Source organism: Apteryx rowi, unplaced genomic scaffold (assembly GCF_003343035.1).
Source record: "Apteryx rowi isolate R43461 unplaced genomic scaffold, aptRow1 scaffold_326, whole genome shotgun sequence".
Lineage (NCBI taxonomy): Eukaryota > Metazoa > Chordata > Aves > Apterygiformes > Apterygidae > Apteryx > Apteryx rowi.
In genome coordinates, this window is record NW_020449708.1 from 343111 (window position 1) to 362232 (window position 19122).

Below are 19122 nucleotides of genomic sequence, written 5' to 3' on the forward strand. Positions count from 1 at the left end.
TGGGCTGTGGGTGTGGGGAGGGTCAGGCCTGGGCGTGTGGAGCCTGGTTCTTCAGGACCTGGATGCTTTTTGTGCACACTTGGTGGGGTACTTGGGGGGGGGGGGAAACTATGGTTAGCTGGAGCCTTTGCTGGAGCAAACTGGGGGGATTCTGTGGTCATGTTCTGGGAGGGAGTAGGCCRGGGCCTGAGAGGGTGCTGTGGTCAGCTGGAGATGGTGTGTGGGTGTACAGACTAATTCTTGTGTTTGTAGGGGGCAGGTGAGGAAGGCTGGGGGCAGGCAGTTGCTGCGCTGCCAGAGAAACAGTCTGTGTGAATGGGAGTGGGGTTTGGGAACTGATAAACCTGTTCTGAAGCTTGGCCAAATCTTTTACTTTGTTATAATGGTTCTCTCTGCATTTTTTTCACCTGACCCCCCCCCCCCCTTGCTTGGCCTTTGCTGGAACCTTCTGTGTAGGGAGACACTGCATGTGTCAGCCACAGGGAAATGGTAGCAGTCAGTCCTTTTTGTTGTTGTTCTGATATTACCTGTCTGTTTTGATGGGCATGCTAACTCTTGCAAGTTTGTTCCTTTTGTGCAAACAGTGAGCTCTTGGCTACATCTGGGCTGAGCTGAGCAGCTGTAAGAACAAAGCTGTGCTCGATTGCTTGCTCAGGTGGTGCATCAACATGACTGATCTGTTCCAAAGCCAGCTCTGGTGTCTCTGCACCAGGAGCAGWGGGAAGCATTTTGCAGATATGTACAAATGGTTTGCACAAGTTGGTTAAGATCTAGGTGGTTATATCAGCTTGGATAATTTTCCCTTTTCAAACTTGTAAATATATGCAAAATTCACAATTTGTATTGTGAGATGTACATATCTGTAGCAATGAGGTAAGGTGTTAGTGGGAGACATAGACCCATTTGAAAACATTAAAATCCATTTGAGGAGCTGGGCAGCCCACATCCTATCTCTTTATGAGGCTGCCGTGCTAAATCATAGACTGTCTTACCTGCAAGTGCTTCTTTTGCCAGGTATTTCATATAAGATGCTGAGTATCTGAGTCCTTGCATTATGGTATAGGACCATGACTTGTTTTATGCTTTCGTGGGATTGTGGAATCAGTCTGGCAGCAGCGTGAAAAGCAGAGTAAAGAACTTTAATTCACTGGGAGTATATTGACTTAGGATCAGGGAGGAAGGATGCATAAACAGTCTTAGAACTTGCTGGTTTTCTGCCCCGAATTCTTGGGCTTGCATGGTATGAACATATGGTTTGGTTAGCTTGTCACAAAAATAAAATGCTTTTATTGTGCCAAGATAGCTCTTAATCTATAGTCTCTAAACATTATTGTCTTTTAGGAAGATCCATCCCTAGAGAGACACTTCAAAGGCCACAGAGATGCTGTCACTAGTGTGGACTTCAGTCTCAATAAGAAACAACTGGGTAAATCATCTCTCTGTGTTTTGATGGTCAGGAAATAAAGAAAGAATGTGTCTCAGTTAAATGAAGGGAGCTGTGGAGGTACTGAGTTATAAAAGAGCAAATATCTTATTTTCAGGTTTAAGAGGTATATGTTTCTATGCGTGCTTTAAAAAATTGTGCTGCTAAACATAGAGGTGGTTGATTGTGTGCATCCTGCTAGAGCTTTAGGGGCATCTAGCATTGCATGTCACTTCACGTGCCATGCTTTCAAGTAGTACRCTTAAAGTAAAACCTTACTCTTCCTTCCCCTGCACAAGAGTCTTTCCTCCTCCATCTTCCACTGGTTATGCCAAGGCTTGTGTCGTAGTTGCTATCTACTGAGCCAAGCTGTAGTCAGCTCTCAGCTGTGCATTGAGAAGGAACCAGTAGGTTTTTTGGCTTTTAGTGAAGTCATTGCTCAGAGCAGTCTACATGCATGGTGGATGTGTGAGAACATCACTTTGGCTTGCAGAGAAGTAAGGCAGAAATGATGGAAGACCACTAGCTATAGGTAGCTGTATGGTACCTGTAATAATCCTGTTCTGATCTAGCAGCCTACAAAACACTCTGGAAGTTGGAGGGAAATTAATTTTAATCGAATTCATCTTGGACCCCCAGTCTTGGAATACCTTCTGCTGTTTTTATTGTTGTCTACTATCTTTTTCTTTCCACTCCCTCCATCTTTACTTGCAGAGCAATAATTCATTCTGCATCTGCATCAGTGATTGTGTTTGTGGATCCCTRAAACTTTATCCAGAGAGTACAAATCTGTTTAGCAAGGATGCTTTGAATGTAGTTTAGCATTGCTTTCTATTGGCCTTTCAGAAGTAGCGCATGGGCCTTGGCTTCCTCTTACTAGATCATGAAAGTGTTATTCTTGGTATTCGTTATACATGAGATCCAGTAAGAAAGGAAACAAATTCTAAGAATTGTTTTTCTTTAGTTACTGTCAGGTCAGTCACGTATACTTGACTCTTTCTAGGAGGTTTATAAAATTTATCTCCACCTTCCTTCCTTTACCACCCCCCAAAATAAAGCAACCAGACCTAAAGGACTAGGTCTTTGTTATTCCATTAGATTGTTCGCTCAATCCAGTAATGATAATAGTTACTGTCAACAGGTCACCAGCATCCTATTCAAGTGCTTTATTGAGATGGTAGAGCATTATTTTCCTTAAATTATGTAGCACTGGAACTGGGGAAGCTGTCGTATTGCAATTTAGTATCTTTACCAGACAGTGACTTAGTGTAGTTGTAACTAAAGTTTAAATGTCTTGATATTGTCTCCCCTTAAATCTTAATATCCTTAAGGAAAGATGTTGCCTGCATGAAACAAAATTTAAAAAAAAAAAAAAAAAACTCAATTGAAGTGACAAATAGATAAGACTTCTCTTCCCCCCCATCCCCAGGGGACATGCATAATGAANTTTTTACATATATGGTATTTTTAAATAGTTTGTTATTTGAATGTAGTTGAAGAGGCCAGTTGTAAATACAGATGAAACAAAATTAAAAAAAAAAAAAAAAAAAAACTCAATTGAAGTGACAAATAGATAAGACTTCTCTTCCCCCCCATCCCCAGGGGACATGCATAATGAATGACCCTGTTTGAAATGGGCATATATTAATCCTGAATCGATAGCAGGAAAAGAGATAACTATTATTTTTGTGTTGAAATGACTGTGAAATAAAAGGACATTTCCAGCAAAAGCTATTTGGTATTTTGCCATAATGCTAATGAACTGAAATCTCCTTGTAATTATCCTACTGCAGTATCAGAACCTACCATCAAACTGATCCTTTTTTTTCCTTGGAGCATTTTAAGCTTTCCCTGGAGATGTGCCCCACTTGGCACTTGGGCAGGGAGATACAGATGCAGCTTTGGTTTGTTGGCAGGCTAAGATGCGTATACCCTGTACTTGCCTGTGGAAAATCTACAAAGTTTTCTGTTATTTAGGCATAAAATTGATTTGAAGTGGTATTTTTACTGTCACTTTTTCTGAGACTTGCCACCTAGTATTTTTCTCTTTGCTAGGTTGCCCCTGCTATATATTTGCCCTTCTGCAAATCACTAGGATCCCTGTGTTGCACACTTGCACGGCATGGTAGGCTTTAGGGGAAGAGCAACTCTTCGGTTTCCCCTGTGCTGAGTTGGTACTGGGACCTGAGCCGGGGAATTTTAGACTGAAATGAAGTTGCATTTGGGAAAATTTTTGCTTAGTGTTCTTGGCAGGGACCAGTTTCTCTCCCTTCAGACAGGGAGAGGTGTATAGCTTGTATGAAGTTCAGTGGCATGGGGAAGTCTGGGAGCTCTCATTTGAAAAATGTGCTGCTGTCAAGTTGGAGCTGGCCAAGAGAGCCGGCATCTGCCCGCAGCAGCGTGTCCCGCAGGGATGCTAGGCAAAGCAGGCAGCCTGTGTTGAACAAGACGGGGTAAGTTATGCTTGCAGCAGGTGTAGCATGCGCACCTGATTTCTGCCTCCTGTTTGCATGACCCTTTGCTYCTGCTGCTGAGGGAGACCTTGGAATAGCAGCATCTGTCCTCGGGGACAGCCTCATTTCAGTAAGTCAAATCTCTGCTCTCTGGGATCTCCCTCCAGCCCCTTCTCTTCTCTTCTGCCTTTGGTCCTTTCCTTTCTCTACTCTTCCTGTTAGGAGCAGGCCCTTGCTCTGTTCCATCCCTTTCTCAGGAGCCCAAGAGTAAAGGCAAGTTGCAGTTACTGGGCTTCTTAACAGGTGAGGGTAGAAGTAGACATGAGAATGGAAAAGTGGGTGTGAGTAGAGGGACTGCTTCCCAATAAAAAAGAAAAGCTATGAGATAACCTTCATCCATAGAATGCTTATGTGGTTCCTTAGCGTGTGTTTATTTAGAAGTTTTGCAACTTTTGCATGGCTTTTGCCTCTGTAGCTATTGCATGAACTGACTCTTAGTGGTAGAAATGTCAATCCATCTGATACATGACTCTGTTTGAATTACTAATATACAATATGCAACATGTTAACAAAGTTTAATGCTCAAAGGACAATGTGCTTGAGATTGCTGGAAGCTGTGATATTGAATTGAGTGTGAAAGATAGTTTAAGTGTAACTGGAGAAGAATTAATGTAAGCTTGTTTTTGTGTGTTTTTTCTTTTTCCTTTCCATTTTCAATTCAGCAAGTGGCTCAATGGATTCGTGCTTGATGATCTGGAGTATGAGACCTCAGATGAGAGCCTATCGCTTTGTGGGCCACAAAGATGCAGTGATGTGTGTTCAGTTTTCACCCTCTGGCCACCTTGTGGCTTCAGGCTCTAGAGATAAAACAGTTCGTTTATGGATTCCCAGTGTGTAAGTATATACTATGTTTAACTATGGTTTGAGATTTCTCCCTTTTCTTGATAGCAGTTCTCCATGTCTAGAATTGGGAATTGTTTAAAGGAATGGACAACCATTTTACCTGGCAGTTCTGACAGAGGAGAGGTAACTTAACTTGGTCTTGAAAAAGTGTTGAAAATGAAACTAAAATCCTTTGCAAAGCTTAGAGTGTCAGTATTAACTTCTGCTAATATAACAAGCCATTTAATATAACTCAGCAATGGCTGTTTGATGCTTCTTCCCCTCCCTCCCCTTGTCTTTTTTCTTGGCAAATTGCTCCTTTGCTTCTCTGCCAGTGTTAAGTAAGGTGCTGAAGCACAAGTTGGGGTTTAGTGATGGAGATACCTGTTCTGTGATCAGGGTAGAGGTTACTAAATTGCCTGCTTGCTGTAGTCCACCAAACTTATGTAGCTTTTAATCTTTATTTCTTGGTCTAAAGGTAGAAACTGTGTTCCATTGATAGTGAAGGATGGCATATTAGTAAGATAGAAGATGACCTTGATTGTATTTTGACATTTTTGTGAGCTTGCATGTGATTAACAACTATTTACTTACCATTTGTGTACCTTGTTGTCTTTCCTATATAATTATGAAATTTCCATTTTTGAGTAGAGAGTTTGGTTGGCTTAATTCATTAACGCTTAAGTCCTTGATAATCCTTGGCTGAAAGGTCTCGTAACTTGTATTGTTCTAGTCCGTGATGTTGTGTTTTACATGATATGTCTCTTCAGTAAGGAACATTTAATTGAAATACAAAGCAGTCGGGAGAGAGCTGCAAAATTCTACTTGAAAACATGATTTTGCTCCCAGTAATGAGAAGCTTTTTGTAGCTGAGATGCAGAAAAGCAGCTGCCAGTGTTTCTTCTTGTGGAATCCTCTCTGTGGATGGACTGCCACATAAAGAGGTTTCTTTGCTTCTGAGCTTGTAAATTGCTACTCTTAAGGACGGCAGAAGCATTGTCTCTGGAACCGCGGGAGAAGCAGCCCTGATGTGTGTGGTGTTAGAGAAAACAGATTTAATACCCCCTCCAAGTTTATTATAAACATGTCGCTTCAGGAACCTGGGAAAACATTTTTGGTTATTTGGTTTTGTTGAGTTCTTCTGGTTGTGATCAACCACTGGAAGCTTTTTTGATGATTTTGATGAATTTGATGATTTATTAAACCTAAAGTAGCCTGTGCTATGGAACTGATACATTCTGAAAGTGGCTTTTTAAAATCTGTGCTAATGTTTGCTAGAGCAATACTTTTTCTCTGCTCCAAGCTAAATGAGGTTTATCTCCCCACTTCTCCCCATGCCCAACCATCAAGCTGCTCCCCTGAAACTGCCAGAATGCCTGAACTCTTGTAAATACCCAACATTCATTTTGTATTCCGAGTGAGTTATACAGCTGGGGCAGATATGCAATTATTCACGTGTGACAAAAGTTTATTCCCTGCTTTTATTGCAAATTCCAATATATCCTTTAACTACAGAACTGTCACAGTGCTTTCATAATGATGGGTGACTATACTATAAATATGGTAGAAACTGGATAAAGTTAAACTTGATTTATAGTGAAGTAGAACTAAAATGTGCAGCTTGTAATTTCAGTTATAATTCAGTTTAGTTAAACTTCCCTGAAAGAAATAATCAGAATGACATGCTAGCATATACATTATTAAAGGATACCAGGTAAATTACATTCAATTAAAATTTAACCTTGCTGCTCATCCATCCAGAATAAAGAGAAAGATTGACAGTATCTTTTTACTATTTCCAGTGCTGTGCTGCTAATATATGTAATGCTGAAAATAAATTATAAAGTGAACTTCTTGGCTTTCTTGGCCGCCAACGTATAAATTGTAAGAAAGGACTGGGATGTAATGGGAAAACTGAACTTAAATGATTTGTGCTGGGTGATGCTATCTTAGTTGCTTGGGGATGTGAGCACTCTGTGGTCTAAGCTGTACCTATAGCTGTCATATCAGAAAAGGGCCAGCATGGAAAGGGAGTTATTGTTATTCCAGTCACGTTGCCATGCACCACGGTATTCCTTTAATCTGTGCTTATTTAGTATTCTCTGTCAATTTACCTTCTCTAGATGTAGCAAAAAAACAGGCATTGAGGTTGAATCAGAATTGCAACCTTTGACTTGCAGGTTTTGCAGTGTGATTAAAAGGAGTGCGTTCTGCCTATTGACAGGGGAAAACGCAGAAGGTGGCTATTGTTCTGCTGAAGTAATTAAAAAGTTGAAGTGCTAATCTGAGGTTAGCAAGGCACAAAAGTTAGTAGCCTTGCTGTTGAAGGTATTCTGCTTGASGAAAGTCATATTTTTATTGAGAGATCATGCTTTCCAGCAATGTCCATATCAGTCTTTAAAAAGAAGCATTTGAAAAAAAAGATTGCTAATCTTCTTAAATGCTCTTTGTTGCTCGTTTCCAGAATTACTGAGACTTTGAAGCCAGCTGAGTGAAGGAACTGAAACACTGGTGAATTACTGTTATTTCCTTCTAGAGCAAGTGCACAAATGGATTGTAAAGAGACAGGAAAGCTCTCCCTGGTATTTGTAGAAGAGCAAACTCTGAATTTCAAGGGATTACATGTATCACAGCCTGTCTGTGGAACAGGACTTTGCTTCTGAAGAATCTGAGATCTTGCAGTCCCTTTCAAGGGCAGCATGTTACAGATAGAGTTAATGCTACCCTCGTGTGTGGACTTCTCTTCTGGAGTTTTGTATTTTTACAAGCCATATTTAYGGATTTTTGCCATTTTGTGTTTCTGCTACAAGTTTTTATCAGATTTGGGGATGTTCTGTGTTTTTTGACAAAAAGAAAACTTTCCAAAGAAGCAACCTTTCATGTTGTTCTTTGCTTTCTGGCAAATAAGGATTAAGTGAAACTAGGCAGCTCTGACCTTTTTTTGAAGAGGGAGGGAATATTGTTGGAAGGTATAGAGTATTTTGATTTTCTGCTTTTAGAGTTTCCGTAGTCGTGTAGAATTCGGTGTATAATGAGAGATTCTGGTTTTCCAGCAACCTCACTATAAAACTTGACTGTTTAAATGCTAATGGAAAAGGGAACAAACCACTATGTTTTTCTGTTGTTCACTTCTGTCTGTGAATTTTGCATTCGTGGTAGTTCAGTAGACATTGTAGAGACGTTCCGTGACTCTTGATCCAAAATACACCTACTGGATACTGAAATCCGTTGCACCCTGTCTTGCATCTATTCACAAGAAAAATAATCCCTTACGTTTATTGGGAAATGCTGGAGAAAGAAGAATTAGTAATACTTTTCTTTCGTCTTGTCCAGATTGCATTAATGGTAGCTTTACTCAATTATGTATAATGTCAGGCATTCCAAATTTATTGCATTATTTCTTGTATGATTCTGTATAGGAAGCGTTCAGCTGGAGTATAGGCCATTACAGTAGTAGTTGCTTGCTTGAATTTATCTGAATGAACTGTGAAACCATTTACTCCCTTCTTACCTGCGTTGCAGTAAAGGAGCTGGTAACAGTATAGAATCTTAGCCTCTTTCTTATATTGATGTTGCTTCTGTAAATGTGGGGGTTTTTTGTTTTTTTTTTAAATAGTTGCACAAATTGGCGTTTTTGCCTCTTTATAGGCCATGTAGATTGTTTCAAGTTGGATTGGGCTCCAGTACCAAAGTAGCACAATTTGTTTCAACTTTATGTTCTGAACAAGCTCGTGGAACTATACAGGCTTGATCAATATTTGTTTCCTAATGTAAACATAGAGTTCCTATAAAAATAATGGTTAATAGTACTGGTTAGCATACAGAAACTTAATGTTTTCAGATATGAAGTGTCTTTGCTGTCTTATTAGGCAGTTTCAACATATTCTTTCATTCTGTACAGCAAAGGAGAATCTACTGTGTTCAAGGCTCATACGGCAACTGTAAGAAGCGTTCATTTCTCCAGTGATGGCCAGTCCTTGGTTACAGCTTCCGATGATAAAACGGTCAAAGTGTGGACAGTTCACAGGCAGAAGTTTCTATTCTCACTCAGTCAACACATAAACTGGGTTCGTTGTGCCAAGTAAGTACAGATTTCTGAAAAAATAGTGATGGTGATCTGTCCTTTGAAGTCAAGCATCATGATGACTTTGTGTAACATGCTTCTATTTAGGCTAATTCAAATGTGCCCATTGACTGAAAGACATTGCTAAGCTACAGAGAGATTCCTCAGATAATAGTTGTGTAGCCATTTTGTATTTCTTTAATCATCTTTTCTAAAGCAGGCTTTCCTGCTTAGCTATTTGATCCTTGTTTCAGTTTTACTTGGTAGTGAGAATTTTATACATCAAAGTTGCCACAGAAGCAGAATGAGAGATTATATATGATCTCAGTTTGGTTACTGTTAGGCTTGTCGTGCCTCTATTTAAAAATGATTATCTGTGCTTCGTGCCTTCCCTTATTTTGAGAAGGAGGACACTTATGAGAACAGGAAGAGAATCATCTATAAGCGTTTTGGTATGTGAAGTTATTTGTTGTAGACATTCACAAGGACTGCCTAGTGATAGTCTTGCTTTTTCTAATGATAACAAAAAAGCACATAACATACTGGAAGCACTGCCAAAATAGAAGCATTGTTTCCTGTTAACTGTCTTAAAAATTTGGTTTTCAGGTATCCATCTCAGATTTCTGAGGAACTTTATGTATGTGTGTATTTAGGGTAAAGCCATAGTTTCTCTGTAGGTGATAAGTCCACTAGAGTTCTTCCAGGTGGTGGCGGCAACTGGTAGTACTGTAGATACCCACAGTAGAGCAGGAAGACTGCTTTCCAATATGCATCTTATTCTACAGTTAGAGACTCCTGTAAACTCATGCCTCTAGAGAGATGCGCTGGTTTCTGGTGTCCTCTTGTGTATGAAAGGTTAAGATGGGAGCTTAATACATTCTCCTACTGTAGCTGCTATCTTGGGAGTAATTATTACTTCAAATACTTGTGGCAAACACAGGAATTGTTTGGAATCAGGATATAGAAACAACTTGAGATGCACTTAAATTAAAACAAGTAGGTTAGGAGATCTTAAGTCAGACTGAAGACTTTCTTGAGGGTAATTTAATGCACTTGTGGACTTATGGGTAGTTTGAGGACTTAGGGGTTGCTTTTTTCCTCAACCTGTGGCAATTGCATTTGTAGTCTCACTGATACCAGTGTGACTGTTGGAAGAGTGAGGTGTGTTTACTGGCATAACTTGACAGCTGGCTGAATCCAGTTGACCCTATACACTTTTTTGGGGGGGAGGGCACTTAAGTGCTGTAATTTTTGTCTTAGATTCTCTCCTGATGGACGGTTAATAGTGTCAGCCAGCGATGACAAAACTGTGAAGCTGTGGGATAAAACCAGCAGAGAATGTATACATTCCTTCTGTGAGCACGGGGGGTAAGTACCTGGCAGCGCGCGAGGACCAGCCTTGTTGTGATTGCTGAAACGGGGATGCCTGGTGAACGTGCACCTGCTTTTTGTGGCTGCAGTAAGAGAAATGATTCTTGTCCTGGCAATCGTTTTTCCCAGTCTCTTGCCATTGGGCTTGAAAATAATGTGGATGTCATAGATGGAGTCAAATTAGCTTTTAGCATTTATTACAGAAGCAGCCAGTGGGGAACGTGATGCAAAAAGCTTCCAGAATTGCTTTGATCTTGTTATGACTTGTCCAGATTGGGACCTTGAGAATTCAGTTTCAATAACTGTCCAATATGGCAAGCCTTGGGTTTTTTTTGTTTGTTTGTTTTTAATTCTTATTATTCATTTTTGGAGATAATTAAGTTCCCAATTCCTTCTTCTAGCTTTGTCAAACTTTTATTGTGCTCTCAGTTGATGAAGTAAATTCTAAGAGCAGAAGTGTACCGACAGATTGGTACCTGGATTATTTGTTTGATCCTGAGAATGCTAAAGAGTTATTTAAATAAAAACTTTGTGTTCTACTCGGCTGTTGAATGCAGGAATATTTTTTGATAGGGAATGCTGAGCCACAGCAGAAGTTAAATTGTCCAGAAATACAGAACAAGTCATCCGTGAACTGAGACTGGAATCTTTCTGGTTTCTTGCTGCATTGAATTGTTTTTAAGCACACAGTTCTGTTGCTTTGAGATAATATACCATGACATTAAAGACATGTTCAGGCAGCATTATTTTTTCCAATGCATTTAAGAACGTGGATTCTCCAAACAACCAACTGAAATGTCTCAGCTTCCTCAGCATTTGATACAAGAGCTCAGTGTTATTTATCTTACCTAATTTCTTGCATGGATTGGATGAGGTGTTAAAGGTGCCTTTCATTGAAGGTTCTAAAGGTTCTATTTTAGTTATACATCCAAATTAAAAGGTGATGGCATACAAGTCCGGAAGGAAATCTGGTCTCAGCCCTGCTATCTTTTAAGTGGCAACATATGATTTCAGGCACAAATTCATGAAGTTCCATCTTAAAATTAGTTAAGGGTAATAACAGAACAATCTGAGTTTTGTACACACCAGTCTAGAAATACTGTTAATTTATTAAAAGTCATGTATTATGCAGACTTTAACACTTGAAAATGTTGTAACAGTTGGACCCATCAAACTTCAGGAGGCTTTAATCTACAACTCCTACAACTGTAATGCAAAACTTTGGAGATAGGTGTGTTTAGATATGATTCTACATTCTACTTAGGATTATAAGCAAGGTCTTGAAAATACTTCATACTGCCGAATCCCTCTTAAGTAATTTCCTCCTTTCCATAATGGTCAATGTATTAAGATGTCGCTTCACTCCTTGAAAAGACCTTTTCCAATCTTAAGCAAGAGTTGAATGTAAATCATTGGATTTAACTGCAATTTACAGGTTTGTGAATCATGTGGATTTTCATCCCAGTGGTACATGCATTGCTGCAGCTGGTACAGATAACACAGTGAAGGTGTGGGACGTTAGGATGAATAGACTTCTCCAACATTATCAAGGCAAGTTAAGATCTTGTAAAAAAAATCTTATCTTTCCATATTAAAATATGGAGTTATCTGAAGTCCAAGGACTGTCTGTTACCTGCTGGTTTTCCAGAAAGGCGCTGACTTAGGCCTGCCAGGGAAGCCTTTTTTCACCAGACCTTATGGTTTGCTTTGTATTAGCCCCAAGATTGATGCCATACTGGTGAGAAACACCTCAGTGCTGATTTCTTCCTCCCTACCCATCATCAAAAAATGCAAAAAAAATCCCCAACACTAAAACTGTCCCATGTTGCAGGTGTGCAGAGGTGTTATCCGCAATGCAATTTGGTTTGTATTTACTGTTCTTGAAGAAATGATGCGCAATAGACAGGATGTGGCCTTTGCCACCAGATAGGTTTATGGAAAAATCGGATTCATTCTAGCAAAGCAAAAGGTTAAGTTATTCGTGAGAAAATTATAAAAAGTTAAGAGAAGAGGAAAATAAAAACCAATAGATTGCAAATCTAGACCATAATTCATGTTTACAATTGCCCCTCCAGTGTCTCCTTTGGTTTTTAGGGTTGGTTTGTCCTTGGCGTAGCTTGCCCTATGTGTAGGAGTCTACATCTTTTTTTCCCCTTAGCTTCCACGTGGCAACTCCACCCTATTACCTGTTCCAGTCCAACTGATTAGTGCTGCCAGTTGGTAGAACTGTGTAGTAACAAAGGACCTTTTCCATCCCTGTAAGCTTCTTTGAGTTTAATTGTACTGTTTTGTGCATATTAGTAACTTTAATGTACCCCTTCTTTCCTTTAGTACAAATGATTTTTTTAAGGATGCCACAGTATTTTGTAAATCCATGCATTCTCAGGCACTGTTTTCAGTACAGATGGCTTACTAAGCTTRATTTTCTGTTAGCTTTTCATAAAGACCACTTCCAGCATATTAATAAAGCATACCAGAGAGATAGGCTTGGAGCTTGGTATCTTGTTCTTTCTGCCATCCACATCAGACAGTGCCAGTTTGGGAACTCCTGCTGCTACAGCCTCGCAGCAAATGCCAGGCAGAAAAGGCAGAGTAGTTACTTAGTTTGCAGTTGATTCTTGCTAACTTTGTAAGTTCAAAGCCAAAAACTGAGTTCTAAATTAAAGCTCTTGGTCCTGGCTTTATATAATTCTTTTTGAAGTCTTTAGACTATATATGTCTCTTTACTCACTCATTCAGGCAGTGAAAGAATTTGCATATTCTTTCAATATGAGTTCTCTAGTTTCCCTATATCTTGATACAGAAGGGCAGAGTAAGCTGYAGCAAGGTCTAAAGAGCAGAGTTCTTCTGTTTGTCTTTCTTTACAGCAACCTGTGAAAGACTAGACCTCCTGATGCAGATGAGAGCAGTGGGAGTTACTCATCTCAAAGCAAATGCAGATTATCTGCAGAGAAGCTATTAAGATTATGAAAGTCCTTTGGGTTCCATAAGAAACTTGAAAAGAGATCTGCAAAAAGAGCTTGCTAGGAAGTCTGCAAAGTTTGGAATCCTTTAGTACTTCTGCTGTATAGAGAGGGCTGTTCTTTCACTCTTTGCATATGGTAAAGACAGACTACTGTGATGATATAGTCTTACCGTTAAGTGCTGATAGTGACATGACCATCATTGGAACAGTTTTCTTCCTGGATAAAAGTCATGTCTTATTTCTAGCAYCAGCTTCTTGCAACTTGATTTTGTTTTATTCTCGGCTTCTAAATTTAAGGTCCTTTTATCAAATGTATTCTCCCTGTGTGGTCAAACCAAGCACTCTAAGCTCTCTTTCAATTTTAAACCAGACTGAGCTCCTAGAACTCCAATATAAAGTGACTTTTTTTTTTTTTTTTAATTCAGTTATTCTCACAGACTCACAATCACTTCTAGTTCCCTGGTAGTTAAAATCTAGTGGAAGTAAAGCCTTTTAATGATGGTCATTCCAATTAATTGTAACTGTATCAGTGCAACACCAAATATGCTGAAGTGTGATTGTTGGTGTAATAAGTATTGTTAATTTGTGACCCTTATTAAAACTTTGAAACACCTTTTGAAAGTTCTGCTGATAAAACAGGGTAGCATGTTTAAATACTTGAACAGTGGCAGATAATCCTTTACCCTACTTTATTAGCTTTTAAGCAGTGGCAAGATCTGCAATGCTTGTTTCCAGACACAGTATTACTTGGCTCAGAAATGATCTCTTCCTGCTTTCCATTTACTGCTATTAAATTGTCTGAGTCTAATGTGGCTTAGATTTGGCTGCCAGATTTATTTTTGTGTCTTGGAATTGTTTCCCTTGTGTCCCACCCTTACTGAATAGCATTTCAGTCAGGCACTCTTGCTATCGAAGTGTTATATTTTTTTTGAGTGTTACTTTTAACAGCTATTACTGTATGAATCCTAATTATGCATGAAATGTTGAATTAGAAATAGTCATAAAAGCCAAAGGAATCCAATAAATTACAAAGGTAGTTATATGCAGTCATTTTATGCAACTGTGGCTGCAGAGTTTGTTGCTTTGAAGATGTTTGTGAGTCCTGCTCTTCTAAGGATTTATAAGCATGCCTTTCAGCTAAATCTCATTTAGTTCCATGGTCTCCTAGGCAAAGAAGTTGCTATCTTAATTCCACTAGAGGGCACCTCTTCCTTCAGTATAAGGTCATACTATTGATAAACCAGTGCATAGTTTTGACTAGTTTCAATGGAATCCATTTTAAAGATTAAACTGGACTGAGGAGTTAATAGATAAGTAGTCCCTCCTGTTTACACTGCCACAGACTCTTGCRTGTTAAAATTTGATTGTTTTCCAAAACTGTTAAGTCTTTTAGCTGTATTACTCACGTTGCCAATACTTTTTCCAACTACAGCGTTTGTAAAAGGAAGTTGGAAGTAGAAAGCAAACTGCAGAACCTTTTGTATGGTGTGTTTTAGCAAAGCGAAGTATGCTCTGGTCACGCTTGCTGAACAGGAGAATAGGCAAATGCTTTATTCACACCTCTAGCTGTTGGTTGCTTCTTTGGTACAGCAAGTTAAACCTCTACAAAAAATGGCCAGTGCTTATTACCCAAAATTGTTCTCCCTGTGTGAAAATGTGTGTAGGGCACATCTGCTGCAGGTCCACGGAAACAGCCCTAACCTATTTTTCACTGCTGTTTTGAAAGAGCAATCAGTACAGCTTTACATTTTAGACAGGGGCTGAATGATGGTTATCTGTTCATTGGGGACCATGGTTATGTCAAATCCATCCCAATTTATTTTCTGACAGTTGGTTCCTAAGGTGTTACTACTTTTATGTAATCAGCACATGGTTAGGCTCAAGACAGTTATGTTCAGTCACTCAGTAGGTTGCCATGACTCGATTTTAGTAGTTAATGTGCAAGGACGATGCTTGAGCACAGTGTCAGTCTCTTAACTGGCCCTTATTTTTCTAGGGCTTGTATGGCGAAAGGGTGAACTTGTAGCAACAAGTCAGTGGGAGAGATCTCCTCCGGCTGCACCTGATCCAGTGGTTACAGCATGAAATGGACTGGGGTTGCAGGACTTGTTGGCGAGCTTCCGGGAGTGCTGTTCTGAATGCTTTGGGGGGAGGTCTGAGCTGGTTAGGCGGAAGATGGATAAAGCTTTCTCTGAGCTTACGGCAGCCAAGAACTGCTTGGATGCAGAAGCTGTGACTGCTCACAAGGCACACCACCGGTGTGATTCCTTTCCAGTCTGAAAAGGTTCTTGGCRAAGCTGGAAGTACTTTATTCACTCTCTGGAACTTGGAGGATGTATCATTATCTCCATCTATTTCGGATGGGGTTCCCTTTAGAACTTGCTTTAGTTGACAGAGTATGTGCTTGCCTTTATCCAAATATAGACGTTAAAGGGATGAGGAATATTACAAGCTATTCAAAATAAAATATTCAAAGTAGAAACATGCATTTAGCTGTCTTTTTCAGGAGGAAAAACTCCACTTATACTTTTTTATCTTTTAAGGTATAACATAATGTCATTGTGGGAGAGAAGAGCTAGCTTTGTGATGGAGGCAGGATTCGCCTACAGGAATAACTGTTTAGAAGTCACCTATGATGAATTAAGACTTTTTTCCCTGTGGGGTTTTTTTTTTTTTTAGTAGTCCAGGTGAAGAGGAATTATCTTTAAGAACTTAAGCTGACATATCTAGTGTTTCTGAGAGCTTTAAAAGTAGGTGCATTCTGTTTTACACTTGAGCAGGATTATTTCAGATTTCTGCTTCAAATCCACATCTGCAAAAAAAAAAATTTGGTGCTGTGTCTTTAAAATTGTATTTTGAGGGAGTATTTTTAACATGCAATTTGAGCTTATACCAGTAAGTATACTAGTATACTTAAATATATAAGTATACCAGTATACTAAACTCCTGAGGAAATGGAAGTTTAGATTTTTATTTTTTATTTTTTATTTTTGAATTAGTAGTAGTAGATTCAAGATACCAGAACATTTGGAGAACAAGTAGTATAATTAAGAATAATTAGATATTTAAACAAACCAAAACTCTTCAAGCATAGTTTTACTATTTTATAATGTCACATACGCTCAAAAAGCTGTGCATATGTGAAGTACTGCATGTTCCCATAAATAAATATGCTCAGCAGCTTACTTTTAAAAAATTCAGGAAAAAAAAACATACATTAGGTAAATGTTTAATGTTACAGTGAATTTAAAAAGTGAGTTTGACTTTTTCCTAGAGCATTTTCTTTAGCTCTCTTCAGAATAACTCTTTGGCTTCATCTTCATGCAGGAATGCTTGCTTTATTGGAAATTCATACTCTGAATAGTTTGTCTACTCATACTTGTTATTTTAAAATTTTCAGTGAGGTGAACTGAAAGTCTGAAGAAATAATATTTATCCTGTTCAATTGCACAGGACAATTTTTTTCAAGTTGCGGGTATTTCTTTCCTAGTGTCTCTTAAACCCAGTTCTGGTTAGTCAAGTAGCARACAAAAAGAACATAAACAAAGCCAATTCTGGGTCTGTCTTTCATGGTAATTTTAATGTTCTCAATGTACTAACTTAGAGATTTCATTTTAAAATGGTTTGGGAGTGAGAAAAGCAGCTCCCCAGTGGTAAAATATGTCGATCAGAATCATGTAGCTCACTTGTGCACACAGACACGTTTTCAGGGATACACTGGAAGCTTTTGAAAGGCTAAGTCTCAAGAATAATTGGCAAAACTTTCTTTTCCTTTCAGTAAAGTAGTGCCCATTTTCAGAAGAATTGAATACAGCCCTTGTTCTACAATGCTTTGAAGAGTTCTGTGGAATGTTTCCCCGATGATAATTTTCCTGTTAAACTTTATAACAGAATAATGGAATGTGCTTGTACCTTATTTTATTATTTTGCCTTGGGCTTATTATGTAAGCTGGTCTCAATGATAATTGTGTACATTTTTTCCATTCTTAGTTCACAGTGCTGTGGTAAACAGTCTTTCCTTTCACCCCTCTGGAAATTATCTGGTTACTGCTTCCAATGATTCAACTCTTAAGATTCTGGATTTGCTAGAAGGACGACTTCTGTATACTCTTCATGGTCACCAGGTAAGGAAAAGCCTTTTATACAGCAGTGTACAAAGCCATAACATACCAGACAACTTTGTGACCGAGTCTTAGATTTCTTCATGACCAGAGTCTTTTGAAAATGTCCTTGTGTAAAATAATGGAAACTTTTGAAATCATCATTGTTTTGGAGGGAAGGAGTATGGGGTTGAAAGGAGATAAGGCAGGAATGGAGAGAATGATGAAACAAGACAGAAACGAAGTTCCCGTGTTGAGGATGCAAGCCTAAGACTTGAGGCAAGCTGTCAATGCTGTTCCCCAGGTCCTGTGACCCTGGGCCTGTCATGCAGTCTCTGTACCTCAGCTCTGGCTGTCTCCCTTTCTCTAAAGCACTGCAAATAGCACTTGGCTTCCTGGCCAGGATGCTGTGAAAGAAAATGCAATTCAGCTGGCAGGCAGTTAAGGACAGTGGTGGTAAAATGGAGGAAATGTATTTTGGGGTGTGCTTTGGGAACATCTTTTCGTTTACTGGCTGAATTAATTAATTGAAAGTGATAAATGCTGCTGTTTGGTTAGATTTAGCTGATTGACCTATTAGTGCTATGCTGCTGGATGTGTTGCTTGTAAGGTTAATTATTATATGAATGCTTGGAGCTGTTCTTTTAAATGTTAGATGTAAACAAATAGCCTAATTTCACTGTCTGTGCTGAGTGGGTCTCAAAGGCATGGAAAAAGCAGGCCCATTTTAAAGGCTTTCCTTTTTCGAAAGCAACAAAACAAATTCTTAACCCACTAGTCTCTGTTAAGTTCAGGCTGAGCTGTAAAATGCCAAAAGCTAGCTGGGGAAAATCACAGCCTGAAGCTGTTTGGGGGTGGAGGGGGATAGGCGAATTCTAGGCAGTAACAGTAGCTCTGTAAGCTGCAAAACTGATTATTCTGGCTTCTTGTGGCTTTATGTCTAGTGATTGCGTTGTCTGATGTCTGGAAAGGGTTGAGTTCATTCTATAAGTTCTCTTTCACTGTGCATATTAATACATTTCTCTCATTTTTCATAATTTCAATGGAAAAATGATAATCTCGTTCTTCTTAAAGCTCCASCTCATGGAAAGATCTGATTTACAGCTGTCCAAAGGGGTTCAAATGTTAGAAAGGATGGGAAAAAGGTGTGGAGGAAAGAGTGAATGGTGGCTGTCCCAAAACATACACCTCARCTGCATAAAACTTTCTTCCTTTGAAGACTGGAGCAAGTGGTTACGCACATCAGGCAGGGCTATAAAGTTTTTAACTGTTGTCCAAAATCTCATTTTCATATTTATCTTTTGTGTTAACTGGCCAAGTGAATGCTTAGGAAGTAGCTATCTGGAAAAGGATGGGTGTATCATTACACCCTTCATCCATCCTTCAAGAAGGAATGTGCTTGGTTATTAAATAGTAAGCTGAACCTGCTTTCAATTCTTTCCTTTAAACTGTAGGCTGTTTCTGGCCAAATGCAGTGGCAGGGGGAAGAGTGTTTAATTTTGAATGAGAATCACAGCTATTCCAGAACTGATTGTGGTAATGGAAACCTTCAGAATAAGGCAACAAAATCCTTTTTAGGCTGATGCTGTACTAAATTAAGGGCTTCTACAAAATGATTGTTTCTTGAATCACAGAATGGTTGAGGTTGGAAGGGACCTCTGGAGATCATCTAGTCCAACCTCCCGCTCGAGCAGGGTCACCTGGAGCACGTTGCACAGGATTGCGTCCAGGCGGCTTTTGAATATCTCCAGAGAAGGAGACTCCACATCCTCTCTGGGCAACCTGTTCCAGTGCTCTGTCACCCTCACAGTGAAGAAGTTTTTCCTCATGTTCAGATGGAACTGTCTGTGTTTCAGTTTGTGCTC

At 39.2% G+C, this 19122-nt stretch overlaps 1 protein-coding gene across 8 annotated transcripts in view; it reads left to right on the forward strand.

Moving 5' to 3' along the window:
* Positions 1 to 19122, forward strand: part of POC1A (POC1 centriolar protein A) — a 106721-nt gene that overhangs the window by 596 nt on the left and 87003 nt on the right. For 7 of the 8 annotated variants that reach the window (XR_003254467.1, XR_003254468.1, XR_003254469.1 and 4 more), the window contains exons 2-7: positions 1342 to 1426; positions 4599 to 4770; positions 8660 to 8839; positions 10082 to 10189; positions 11628 to 11743; positions 17148 to 17281. Coding sequence is in view for 4 of the 8 variants with exons in the window: in XM_026071493.1 (XP_025927278.1) it covers positions 1342 to 1426; positions 4599 to 4770; positions 8660 to 8839; positions 10082 to 10189; positions 11628 to 11743; positions 17148 to 17281 (795 nt within the window). In the remaining 4 variants the exon portion in view is untranslated. The remainder of the gene's footprint in view (positions 1 to 1341; positions 1427 to 4598; positions 4771 to 8659; positions 8840 to 10081; positions 10190 to 11627; positions 11744 to 17147; positions 17282 to 19122) is intronic. The other variant, XM_026071496.1, reaches the window with a different exon arrangement.